Below are 14,091 nucleotides of genomic sequence, written 5' to 3'. Positions count from 1 at the left end.
GGCCACTAAAACCAAAATGGCGGACTTCCTGTTGCGTTTTTCATAATGCTCCTTGAGACTTTTTTTCATGATTGGTCACGATACACCTGGGCTACGATTTTTGTGAAGATCGGTCAAAGGGAAACCTAGGGGCTGTGTTCCAGGGGGCGCTGTTGAGCCATTTTGCCACGCCCATTTCAAATTACTCCAGAATACGTAAATTTTCACCACGTTCTAATTTTGTGCAAAGTTTGGTAAGAAGTTCAGTATGTTAAAGCCCTCAAAAAGCCAATTCATTTGGATGACAATAATAATAATAATAACTAGGGCTACGTTGTAGCATTGACGGCCCGGAGCACCCGCCGTTGAAGCCTGTTGCGGTCGGTGGAGAGAGCGATCAACGACCAAGCCGCACGTCTCCGCGTTGCACGCGTTTTGCGCACTGCGGCAAGGACAAACGCTTCACTTCCTGCGTCCGTCGAGCGACGTCGATCCTTGCCTGCTAATTGCTCATTACGATCCACGCCGTCAATTGCACAACACACTGTGAACATTTTATGTAAATCGAACGATAGTTGTAAAACAAAGCTTACTTCCTGTTGCCAGTAGGTGGCGCCATCACTATTATTACCTACAGACTGATATATCTCTTCAAGTAGGGGCTCTGATGTAGCGTGAGCAATTTTTTGTCAATCGGACAATGTTACAACAACTTAATTTTCACACTGATCAGTAGGTGGCGCTATGACCCTGAACTAATATTAATATATGGATGTGTTCAGGTCAAGATTGTGATCATAGGTCAGCAGTTCGGGGCCGGTTGGATAATGCAGAGTGGATTTACAAAGTACTTCCTGTTTCATGGCGAATCAGTAGGTGGCGCTATGACACTGAGGAAATATTGACACATGGAGCTGTTCAGGCTTGGACTATAATCATGTGACAGAAGTTTGGCGGTGATAGGACAATGCACACTGGAGTTATGACAACATCGTGTCCTTTGGCGAAGGAAGATCCTTCGCCGCACCTCAACGTTTACACGGTTTGAGGAAATGTCACCATTCTGACCATGGTCCAATGACTTGACTGAGCTCTTTTGAGCTGTTTATTGTAAAGCAGCCAGGAGCAGTGCATCAAAGTATAAAACATGTCACTTCCTGTAGCCAGCAGGTGGCGCTGTGATTTTAAGTCATGATTTCTGTGTAGATGTCATCAGGCCGGGACACTTGTCTTACATGTCTAGTTTGGACTCGATTGGTCCATGTATGTCCGAGATACAGAACCTCGTGTTTTGATGGCGTGTAATCAAACTTTGAGGCCACGCCACGGTCACACCGTGTGACGAAAAATCGATCTTTGAGTTAGTTTTGATCTCCGTCTTGTTGTGATGACACTCATCTCAATTTGAATCGACAGAAAAAGCCCTGGGACAAGTATATCAAAGTATAAATGTGGAATATGGCCAAAATGGCCACTAAAGTCAAAATGGCGGGCTTCCTGTTTGGTGAGCATATCTATCCAAGTGACTTATTTGTTTGTTATGAAAAGACACATGTCCCTGTCGATTTTTGTACATGTCGGCCAATCGTAGTGCCGGGGCTGCACTGTAGGGGGCGCTAGTCAGTTATTATGCCACGCCCATTTCTTAAAACCATCTGAATGTCTGCAGGGGGGGGCTGTTGCTACACAAATGTAGTTTGAGGGAGTTTGAACCTCCAACACCGAAGTTATAGTAATTTCGTGTGTCACGGCGAGGTGATGAACTTTGACGCCACGCCACTATTATGGCGTTTGACGAAAAGTTACAGTAATCTTATGCCTTCATTATCAATGTCTTGAGACCCATTTGACACAGGTTTGACGTGGCTGCGGGCAGTGGGTGAGGAGGAATACCTCCACGTGTAAGAGGTTCCAAAAACAAGACATTTCCTGTTGCCACCAGGGGGCGCTGTGATTTTAAGTCATGATTTCTGTGTAGATGTCATCAGGCCGGGACTCTTGTCATACGTGTCTAGTTTGGACTCGATTGGACCATGTATGTCCGAGATACAGAACCTCGTGTTTTGATGGCGTGTAATCAAATTTTGACGCCACGCCACGGTCACACCGTGTGACGAAAAATTTTTCTTTGAGTTAGTTTTGATCTCCGTCTTGTTGTGATGACACTCATCTCAATTAGAAGTTGATCAGATAAAAGCCCTGGGACAAGTACATCAAAGTAAAAATGTGGAATATGGCCAAAATGGCCACTAAAACCAAAATGGCGGACTTCCTGTTGCGTTTTTCATAATGCTCCTTGAGACTTTTTTTCATGATTGGTCACGATACACCTGGGCTACGATTTTTGTGAAGATCGGTCAAAGGGAAACCTAGGGGCTGTGTTCCAGGGGGCGCTGTTGAGCCATTTTGCCACGCCCATTTCAAATTACTCCAGAATACGTAAATTTTCACCACGTTCTAATTTTGTGCAAAGTTTGGTAAGAAGTTCAGTATGTTAAAGCCCTCAAAAAGCCAATTCATTTGGATGACAATAATAATAATAATAATAATAATAATAATAAGAATAATCCTTTCAATTTCAATAGGGCCTCTCACCATTCGGTGCTCGGGCCCTAATAAGAATAATCCTTTCAATTTCAATAGGGCCTCTCACCTTCGGTGCTCGGGCCCTAATAATAAGAATAATCCTTTCAATTTCAATAGGGCCTCTCACCTTCGGTGCTCGGGCCCTAATAATCCTTTCAATTTCAATAGGGCCTCTCACCATTCGGTGCTCGGGCCCTAATAATAATATGACCATTGTGTACAAGGATGTAAGTGAAAAACAAATTAAAAGTAAAACAAAAAACAAACACTTATACATAAAATAGTTGAGTAAAAGGTGAAAATATAAGCGATATAACATGTACTTTTTCTTCATGTTAAACATTTTAATTTGCATTGCTTTAATAACAGTTAACTGCTGCTGCTCTTAATGTTTCCCTTCATACTTATACATTCACATGATCCCTTTCCCCTGCTGATGTTTCCCTGCACTTTGATCAATACGTAAACGTCCTCTAAATAAAACCAGGTGTTAGAGCAGAGTAGATGTTTGCAGCCTCAGCAGGAAACTTTCAAATAACACAATCAGTTGCAATCACATTACACCTAATGCAGTGTGTGGCGATTGGTTAGGGTGATCATGGCTGCTGCGCCGCTCTTAGCAGGGTTATTATCCAGCATCACAGGGCGAGGCTCCGCTGCAGTCAAGGTCTGTGTCTGTGCTTTTAATGATTAAACTAGAATCACATTAGAGATGCATTAGAAAGCTAATGAACCCTCAGCAGGAACAGGAGATAAATCGCTCACCAGTCGTTTGTTGTGGAGTCCATCTTCAGTTTGTGGTCTTTCAACCTGACGATGATGCCGAGCAGCTCAAATCAAAGAGGAAAGTATGTGCTCATGTTACTGTAAACTGTAAAGTGTAAACTTCAAATGTTTCTTCGTGCTGATTCAAGACAGCAAAACTGTTTATTGTCCCAGTACAATTTCTTAAGAAATTAAATAAAGAAGAATTTCCTTGTGTTGTTGCCTTTTTTTATTACATAAGTAAAAGAATAAACCACCTGATGTTAGTTTACACCAGTGCTTTGCTTTTGCTGTAACTTGACACACAGCCGAAAGTAGAGTAAAGGCCTTTGAGGTAAAGTTGGTACAATAATAATAATACAACCAGCACTTTATCACAGAGTAAATCCTGAATCATGACTGGGAGCATCAGATAATTATGATTTACGCGACAGCGAGGATCACAAGGTCGAATGTTCCCAGAAGGAGTCGCTAACCTCCGATAAATTATTTCCGCATCTCGAATAAAACATGAACCGAATAAATCTGACCCTGGATGGAAAGTTAAGATAACAACAGAGCAAGCGTCTCTGATTCGGCTCTGAAATAGTCGTCGACCTCTGACTGAACGTCATTAACTTAAACTGGGACGCACTCAGCATTCCTCCTCGTCCAGTCACTTATGTTGTGTTTTCTCTGAGAGCAGACGCCTCCTTCTCCTTCTGAGACGTCCATTGTGTCCTGCAACACAGACGCCGTTGTCTGCCGCAGCACCAGAGCATCGAAGGCCCGCTGACCTTTGGCCCCCGAGGTCCTCGTTGTTGTTGTGTTAAAAGCTAAACTGTCCGCTGCTCTGGGATGTCTTCGGAGGCACAGGCTGTCCTCAGCAATGCTCCAGTCCCTCAGTCTGAGTGCTGCGAGTCTCCCAGGGCGTAATGCAACGTTAGACACAACTCAGGGGTAATTCAAGACGTTCTGTCAACATATCAGTTCTTTATGATCGCGGCCGACATCCTGGGTTCGTGCATTAACATGAGCATCTTCCTGCCTTTCTGACGCTGAGATGATAGAAGCCCTGATGACACCAGCGCAGGCGTCACTTAATGAACGCCATTACCCCGCATCCATCTGCAGCGATAAAGCCGCTTCTCTCTGTCGTCCAGACCGATAACCAGACAATCTGTCATCAGTCCATTTGTCTTGTCGCTGTTAGAGTCAGACTTCATATCTGCTAAATTTGCAAAAGGCTCTTTGCAATTGATATGAATACGTTTTGAAGTAGCGACAATTGGAGAACGTGATGGTATTCTCATTCGCCTCAGATGTAATTAGCAAATCAACATATTCGCTTGTGAGCATTTTTATTTGTATCCAGCCTCACTTGACACTGTTAGAATAAATATTACAAAATAAACTGACAGGAGTTTAATTCACACGTGTAAAAAATATGCAACTAAAATCTGGACTTTCCAGGTTTTCACACCACGACACAGATGTGTCCTGCATCTGTCTGAATTCCTGAAGAGACGATTCGCCCGCAGGCCGCAGCAAAAAGCCCACTTAAGCTGCAGCACCTTTAAAGTGCATGGAAAGTGCATCCATGTAAATATTGAACACACACTCACACACACAAACACAAACACACACACGTACAGAGAGTGTTTGGATCAATACTGAAGCATTCCGGACGTTAATCTCATTTGCACTTGTGTTTTCTTTGCTGCTGCAGACTGGCAGCTCACGATCTTCGGGGCCAACACAAGAAATTCAGCATTTTAGAGAGATTTTCACTGCTCCAATATTAATATATTTGAGTCTGGCAGGGTCAGATTCAGAGGGATAATCAATACACTATTCGTCTGCATGATTTTCTGTTATTTAAATGTGTTTTACTTGAAAAGAAAACTGATATATCTCCAGTTTATGTGGGATCAACACATCTTAAATCCAATGATTCTTCTCCTTGTTGGATAGAAGTGTAGAATATAGAGATTATTCCTGCAGTGTGTAATGTATTAAACCACGATACATGGGGTATCTTGAGATTAGAGGCTGTTAGAAATGAATTTTCGACCCTGAGCTGTTTGAAGAGCAGAGTCCGACTGTTAAAAACACATGAATCACGTTGCGTTCATCACAGCTCTGAGATTAATGTGAGTCAGGTGAGTCACAAGCAACTGACCTGAACCTCCACTGTTTACAACTACGTAAAACCGTTGTGTCCATTTGGCCCGAGCATCTTATCAATAACTCTGCCTCTCTCTCTCTCTCTCTCTCTCTCTCAAAGAATGGGGATGAATAATGGATCACAGACAAATGTTACTTAAGATTCTCGTCCATCTGAGGGATCGGATCCGCAGCTCCGCACTTCAAACAGCAGGAGCAGATCAGGCGCTGACATGTTTTGAGGTTGGTTATTGATCACTGCTGGCTGCGGCTCTGGGGCCTGGTGGGGACTCTCCGACTGCTCCCATGCAGCCGCTCTGGATTTCCAGGGGAGCAGTGAAGCGATTGGGGGCCTCGGGGGTTTGACAGCGAGCCCGTCCACCATCTCTGGAACTCAGCTTTTCCTTCGGCGGCACTCAGCTGTTTATCTTTCCTGTTTTCATAAACTGGATCCATCTCGGTGATGAGGCCAAGCGGTGATTCATCACATCCCAAGCAGGACCTCTGCTGCCTTAAGTGCCCTGTGCTTTCCCACGTGGTCCGACTGACGCCTCCCACCAGGCCCCTCTTTCCTCCTGCCTAATGCACCGAGGAGGAAATAACAACATGGATCATTTCCTTGTCAATAGAGTCGTTAAACGTATCAAAGCTCGTGTGATTGATTGGTTTTAATCATATGTTAATGCTTCAGTAAAAAACTTGGCCTCTCCTCCTCATCCATACACAACAAGTAAACATGAGGTCAGCGCTCCTCGGCTTGTCCTTAAACGCAGCTTCTTTTTATGGTGGTAAATAAATAACCCTGAGTGGAGTTTTAAGTGTTTTTAACTGGGATAAAAGGAGGAAACCAGTAACAGTAATTTCCACACTTATATATTTCCAGGGAAATGTGTTTACTGCCACTTTGAGGCGCTTCCCAGCAATCAGGACTATCGAAAACATACATCTGACCACGAATCAGATAATTTTGTAAAATGAGAGGATTAATTTGTGTCCCAATCGAGAAATTAGCATCAACGCTCTCCATTATCTTTACTGAAAATGGACGTGAGATAAGGAAAATAATATATTCTGACTCTCTGAGAGATTTAGAGCATAAAACATTCATTGTTATTTAAATACCTCAAGTTTCAGTGACTCATTAACGGCTCCGACCCGAAGAAACGAGCGGAGCAACATGATGGATTCTGTCTGTGTCATTAAACACTGAGCAGACTCACTTCACTTCAATATGAGAGAAAGAGGAAAAGATATAAATCACTTTATTTCTCCCGGCGTGACGATGACCCCGAACACAGAGGGACTGAGTCACTGGTCCTCACAGATATATAAGAAACTCAACACATACTTAATACTTGTATGTTTGAGTATTTACAGTTTATGATAATTCATAGTCCTTTATGTTTTTAAGAAGAAATATTCAACCTTTTACTGACAGCTTTAGTCACTAGTTACTTTGAATATTAAGATTTTTATACAATATAGAAATAAGATGCTGTGGTATAAATTACCCAACAGTAGAAGCAACAACAGGTGAAATGATTAATACAAATAAATCATTGTAATGTGCTAAGAAAAATTAAGAATAGAAAATAAAATAAATAGAAAAATCCCTTATCTTAATAATTAATCCCACAAAAGGAAAAAATGAATAAATAAACAAACGTGCAATTTTAACATAAGGAAAAATAAACATTTATCATATATAAAATGTGTCTAATTGCATAGATAAATAACTATTAAAGTCATTTTACATGTAAAGATATTAAACAGTTAATGGCTCCAGCTTTTTTCTTTTTATTCAACTTAGAGATTTGGACTGTTTAGTTTTTACAAACCAAACAATCGATCAATGAATCCAGTAATTTGTCAGCTAATGAATCCATAATGATAATAATCATTATTAGCAGCCAGGCCCAGCGCTGGTGTCACAGTGGAGTTAATCACCAATAAGTCGTCTGTGTACAACATGTCAATCATTAAATTTAATTCACTCTTTAAATCTCTAAAATCTTTTGGAAGACAGATGTTAATCCTTCCGGTAGAAATTCTCACAAAGGATTCATGAGAATCACTGAGGAACATGAGAGTGTTGACGTTCTCATTTTGATGAGGGAAAGAAAAGAAGGGATAGAAACAGTATTGTCCAAAAGTTTTAGATTTAAAGTAGAAGTTGTTTCTTGATTGTAAATTCCAGTGATCAACTGAGGCAGAGATTAGTTTTCTTGTCCTCAGCAGTCAGGTCATCTCCTTAAGGACGCTGCAGGAGCAGTAACAAGGATTTAACCTCTGGACGACACAACACTCAACTACACACAACTTTCACCACAATGATGCAAACCTGCCTCACATGTCCCCAACTCTATAAACATCTCGGAGCCCTTTGAGTCATGATACTCGTCTTGTTTACTCAGCGGACAATTGGATTACGTGCACACGCAGAAGATTCCTGTCGTGCAGGGTTCGTTATTATTTCAGGGACTGAAAACATTCTGGTCGAAAGGATTTTTCCTGCCTCAGAGGAGAAATGTGTCAGGCCTGTTTGTTTGTGATCCGAGTGGAGGAAAGTGTGCTGCCTCGTGCAGACTGGTCTCCAACCAGTGGGGGTCCCTGTTCCTCTGTAACAGCACAACTGGACCGGACCTGCAGGGATGTGATGCTGAGTGGAATCCTTCAGCTGGTCCTCCTTCTTATCTGATCTCTATAAATATGTAGATTAAATACTGAGCTGTGAAATCACATTTCAGGGGAATAAAACTAACGTGGTGCGTTTTCTTTCAATACTTGTATTTGCATCCAACCTCCTCTTGCTTCCAATTATCCCAGAGGGCTGGGCCGGTTACCAGAGGAGGACTTGTGATTGGCTGAGCCCGTGGTCAGTCACACCCTCATCCTGTAGCCGCCTGTTGGAGAGCACTCTCCACACCAGAAGTCAGAAAGTCAAATTTCAGCAGAGGGACTAAAGGAGAGGTGGTGGTTCATTTATCCGCTTTATCTCATCGCTCCCATCAGGTTTTATAATAAAAAGTCGAGTCTTTTAACTTACAAGTGTTTGGGACTTTTCTCCTTGATGTGGTTTAGTTGTTAAAAACAGGGTTAATTGGGTTTTAGGACTTTTTGGCTCCTTTATCCGGCATTTTTACGCGCCGTGCCAGCCCCTGCGTTGCGCGCACCTGAGTCCGGCTGCCTCTCCAACATGACTTCAACGCTCCAGGGCAACTAACCCACGATGGTGGCCTCCACCCCCCGGTGACATGCTTGCTGCAGGGAGCCTCGATAACCGTGGAATAACCACCGGGGTCCAGGTGTCATGACGGAGAGCCGATGTGGCCGTTTGGAGGAGCGCACCAGTTTGACGCCAGCTGGGATTTGACTTTGACAGAGCGGCAGTTTGAGTTTGGGATGCGAGAGAAATCTTAGAGAGACAATCCCCCCTGCGACTTTCACCTGGTTTAACGCGGGCTGCCCGGAGCCATGGCCTCTGAGGTGGTGTGCGGGCTGATCTTCAGGTTGCTGCTGCCTGTGTGTCTCGCAGCCGGTGAGTTTCTATCTCTAAACCAGGTTTTTACGCGTCTGTATTGGTCTGTTCTGCTGCTTGTGGTCGAGGTGTGGTTGAATGATTGATCAATTAACAGTGATGGAGTTAATCCACCATCCCCATATTTCTGTTTATACTGAAATCCAGCTAAATGAAGACTGTGATTTTAACATTTGAGTTTTTATCTTCAAAAATATCCCTTTTCCACCTTTGTGCACTGATAATCTGACCCGAATTAAAACTCTCATGGCACAAACTTGAAGTATTTGTGTGCAGGATGTCAAGAGCAGCAGATTTATGCCTGTGTGAGCATATATTTCGATTTTATGAGGTTTGACCCCCATGATGCCAGAGGTCACAGTTCATCCCTCCTCACCTCTGAGATCTGAGCTTCTAAACTGAACCCAAACAAGAGTCCCACTCCAGCTGTTATATAAATTACAAACAACATCATGTGCTGGTGTGTGAGCTCCGTTCCCTCGCCTGTCACATTCGTACTGGAAGCAGTAGAAAGGGAAACAGCCGACAGCAGAGCGTCCTGTCACTGCACAGTGTTTACGTGACAGTGAGGAAGTCTACGAATGTTTGGTAACCAAAAAGGAGGCACTCAAATCCCCACATCACAAACTTTTCTACTCTTCAGTTTCATTTTAATCAGTTTTATTTCAATTTGCGCGAGAGAAATACATAAATTTCAGTGTCAAAAGGTTTTAAAAATACCCAGATACACTGTACTGTGGTCACATTAAAATACACATGCGCTTATATAGCTCTGGTGATTTAGTTTCCGTTGTGGTTTCGGAGTTTTGCCCAGTGTCTATTAATGAGTCATCATTGAATCATTTGTGTTGTTATTGATTGTTTAGCTGCTGACTGGACGCGGAGCGGTGTTAATATTATTGATTAACATTTACACAGCCTTGACAGTGTTACAGCTACATGTCGTGTGTTGTTTCTCATTCCCTCCGCGCTTCAGTGGCTTTGTTTACTGCACTTTCTAACTTTGTTAAGAAAAAGTTCAGCTCGCGGCGAGATGCTGCGGTTGCTGTGTTGTTGGATGTTTTGCTTGATTCATTCTTTTGCTATGCAGATTTGGGTGATTCATACTCAAACCTGGCGGCTTATTTGGACCCAACAGGGACTGTCAGCGGCTCGGAGCCGGGTGACGGAGAGGTCACGCTCTTAGATGCAGGTTAGCGGAGCGATGGAGCTGGAGGTTTGACGACGCCTTGGACGCAGACTCTATTAAATGCAGTTTACTTTGGGTTTCGAAGCAGCGATTCTGTGGTAGGCCACAAGTGAAGGAAGATTAGCGTCTAACTGCCACTGAGGTTCCACTCTGGTGTCTGCGTGAGACTTATTATGCTGACGTGAAAGCTAACAGCATGCTTTCTATAGATAAGACCCACTCAGTACCACCATAATGCATCACTTGACAGCCCGACGCCCCCCTTTATTTCCAAAAGCAATTGTGAGGCCATGCATTGTCTCCATTAATTCGTGGAAAGTCGTTTTAACAGTATGAATTAATAATGCGGTTGTGAGGGAGAGAAGAATTGCCTTCCCCTTTTATCGTAAACATACCTTTAATATTTGATGTTTTTTCAAAGTGCAAATGAGCACAGCTACTCTGCAGCCGCGCAGCCGACAGGATGGAGGAAATGTAAAGTGGACGGAGGGGAACGTATGCGAGTGCAGACGGCGTCAGGGAGGAGAGGGGGTCATCGGCATCACCTGATTCACAACATGCGTTTTCTATCGTCTCCGTTTCTGTCAGCCGGAGGATCTCGTCTTTATTAAAACCAGTGGGTAGCTCCACCAGTGGGTAGCTCCACCAGTGGGTAGCTCCACCAGTGGGTAGCTCCACCAAGGCCCAAGTTCAACCAAGCTGCACCAAATCAAACACACAGTTCCCTTCTTCGTCAAGATCCATGAATGATTCCCTGGGAAATCTGTGAAAATGATCCACACCAAAATTGAATGGGATCTTTTCTGACTCATGTCACATCCTTCCAGCAAGTTTAGTGGAAATCCGTTCAGATGCTTTGGTCTAATCCTGCTAACAGGATTTCTGATAACCATCAGCAAACAGTCGAAAGCTGCTAATTGTTTTGTCTTGATTATTTGTCATAGGAAGGATTTTAGGTTTTATTTCTTCTCTGTCTCTCGTTTCCGTCCCAGTTCTTATAGTTTTTGGTTTTGATGTCATGTGATTGACGGTAAACCCGTGTTTGTGTCCTCGTGGTGCTGAACAAACAGCAGAGCAGCTGTTCTCCGACTCCGAACGTCTCCGTCCCACTTGCTTCATATGTTCACCAGAGTAATATACGTTGCAGATCCCTGTTCTCGTGTCCCAGTGAAAGACTCGTCTGCTGAAGTCTGTGTTTTCTGTTGGCCATCTGACAGCACCTCTATTGAAAAGTGCAGAACTGCTGGGCCCGTGTGTACACAGTCCCTCCACCACACACACTCACACACACTTGCACACAGTTACAGTTTGGCTGATCAAACAGGCTCCTGTTTATGTGTTTACTGGCCGAGTTTGGAGTGTGAACATGATTATGAGCGTGTAGTTTCCCAGATGTCCGACCCGACATGGAACAGGCGTGGATCTACAGACAGAGCAGCGGGTCAGTTGTGCTGCGTCGGCCCGGCTGCAGCAGAGTAAAGCACAAATAAAGACGGACACAAGTGGACGTGCATCACTGGAAACATGATGTTTCTGTTTTTGAGTTTTAATTCCAAGGCAATTTAAGACAAAATCAATTTCTGCTTACAAATCGCTCCACAGATGCTGAGCTGGTGCATCACGGAGATACAAGCAGCCACAGTCCAGCACCAGAGGAGAAGTGGATGTAGAAATAACGCTATTTACAAATATCTTTAAATTAAAACCACACGAAAACTCAAATTTAAAAAATACAAACCAGACATTAAACATAATCTAAGTTGAAGAGATCACAGATTAAAACATGTTTCTCCCTCAAGAAAAATACAAATTATAGTTTATTCCCCCATTTTAACATTGTATAAGAGGAAAGACCAACGACTATATAAAGATGGACGACATGACGGCTCCTTTAAAGTGAAGCCAAAACATTATAATCGCCCCCTGGTGGCTGGCTGCAGTATAGCTCCTCCATGTTAGCAGATGGGACATGAAGTACACGTCAAGGCAGAGCTGTACAAAAAAAAACTACAAAAAAGAGTTTTGAGTTTAAATATATAATCTGAAACAATTCTTCATAAGAACTATGTCCTGTTTGTATTAATTAATTAACAATTAATTGAGAGACTGATTATTAGATTAATTGCGACAGAGCTCGTAAACGTTCTACTTCCACAGTGAACTGTTTTAGTTTGTTGAAAAATCACGACGATGCATAAAAACCTTTTGTAACCACAATTCCAAAAAGCAGTGACTTTATGTGGTCTGCTCTTTTTTCCCTCAGAGGGATTTAGATTCCTCTGTTATCTCCCCCGTGCTCGGCCTGGCCAGGCACCGCACCGCACCTTATCTTCCATCACCACATCTATGTGTTTTGGGCTCAAAACCCTGAAGTCAGTTGGCTCTGGTTTCCCTTTGCTCTGTAGTGTTGAGGCTTTGCATGTGTCTGAAATAATAGATGTAACTGGGAAAGACAAAAGCCTGATTTACCCGTAGAAGGGAATCTTTTATTTTTTGTTCTCAGTAATCTGATGTCTGAAAACAAAGGCAGTTTATTTTCATTCCCTGTGTCGAAATCCTCAGTTGGTGAGTCACTCAGGCAAATGGTCAGGAAGACTGCGGTCAAGTGTCTGCAGGCAGGCAGCTGGAGCGGAGCCACGCACACACAGACTGATTATCTCCTCACAGCACAGATACAAAATGACTGCAATAGATTTGTATTTGAGCAGATGAATAACGAGGGCTGCAGATGTCCGCCTGCCAACTTGGGCAAAGTGGGCATTTTTGGAGCTTATTTAATGCCACATTTAACCGAGATAAAATGAAGTGCGCGGGGATGGAAATGGTGCAGAGACCGAAAGTTAATTCACCCAAGAGGCTCGAGTAAAAAATACAAAAAAAGGTCTCTCACCTACTTGTTTAAAACAAAATGAACAATAATTCTAAAGAGCTTTTTTTGTGCTATTATATTAGTGATCTGTCAGAATTCACACACAAACTCGACACTCAATCACAAATCCACAGATGTTTGAGCTTCGCCCCCGAAGACGACAGCACCGGCGACATTTATTCACCTTTGATAGTTTTCATTGGTCTCGATCTGAGCCCAGAGAAAACGAGGAGGTTCACTCCGGCACAGGACAAGTCACCGCCGGTGTCGATGAATAGCTCCATTGAGGTTGCGAAGATAAATAAAAGCACAATTTCTTAGCAGTTAAATGTAATTTCTCAGTAGTTGTCGAACCTGTAGCTGCCTCGACGGGACGATCTCTGCGACTTACGGTAACTCACGAGGTCGTAAACTTTCTGCTTGTTGATATAAGTGCTATTAGAAATTTGTGAGGCCAGACTGTGGGTCCACATTTTATACAGCGTCACTGTTCACTTCCTTCCTTTGCCGTGCTACCTACAGCTCCAAGATATACAGCTTATCACACATGGTGCATACTTCAGGAAAACTGGGAGTTGTAAATGTTGCATGACTAGAAAAACCATCATTAGAGTGCAAACCCTCCGCCAAGGCCCAACAGTCCGCTTTCAAAACCACATTAAATTCACTAGATCCGTGTTTTTGTTGGGATTCTGCACCAAATTGGACACGCTCATAAATATCAGTCCCTTAAACATGAATTCTTCCCTGAGAAATCAACAGAAATATTGAAAAACGTTCTATCTTGCAATGTCAAAGAAAGTAAAAAACCTCCTGCATCTGTCCCCTGATTCAGATCTGCACCAAAATTTCCTTCATGCTTCACCTCTCCACAAAATTTCCTGTAAATCGGTTTAGTCGTTTTTTCACAATCCTGCGAACTAACGTATCTGAGTTTATTTCACGGACGTACTCGCCACTCATTGTGCTTCACGTACGAGCTCCAGCATTGAAGTGGTTTTCTCTAGTGGTTCACTCTGG

The 14,091-nt window shown here is 43.1% G+C and overlaps 1 protein-coding gene across 1 annotated transcript in view; it reads left to right on the top strand.

Moving 5' to 3' along the window:
- The first annotated feature begins 8,437 nt into the window (after positions 1 to 8,437).
- Positions 8,438 to 14,091, top strand: part of LOC118118276 (piezo-type mechanosensitive ion channel component 2) — a 63,222-nt gene continuing 57,568 nt past the window's right edge. The window contains exon 1 of the mRNA XM_047342115.1: positions 8,438 to 9,013. Within this exon, the coding sequence (XP_047198071.1) occupies positions 8,950 to 9,013 (64 nt within the window). The 5' untranslated portion in view covers positions 8,438 to 8,949. The remainder of the gene's footprint in view (positions 9,014 to 14,091) is intronic.

Source organism: Hippoglossus stenolepis, chromosome 11 (assembly GCF_022539355.2).
Source record: "Hippoglossus stenolepis isolate QCI-W04-F060 chromosome 11, HSTE1.2, whole genome shotgun sequence".
Lineage (NCBI taxonomy): Eukaryota > Metazoa > Chordata > Actinopteri > Pleuronectiformes > Pleuronectidae > Hippoglossus > Hippoglossus stenolepis.
The sequence above is the reverse complement of the archived record's forward strand: the minus strand, read 5'-3'. Positions and strand labels throughout refer to the sequence as shown.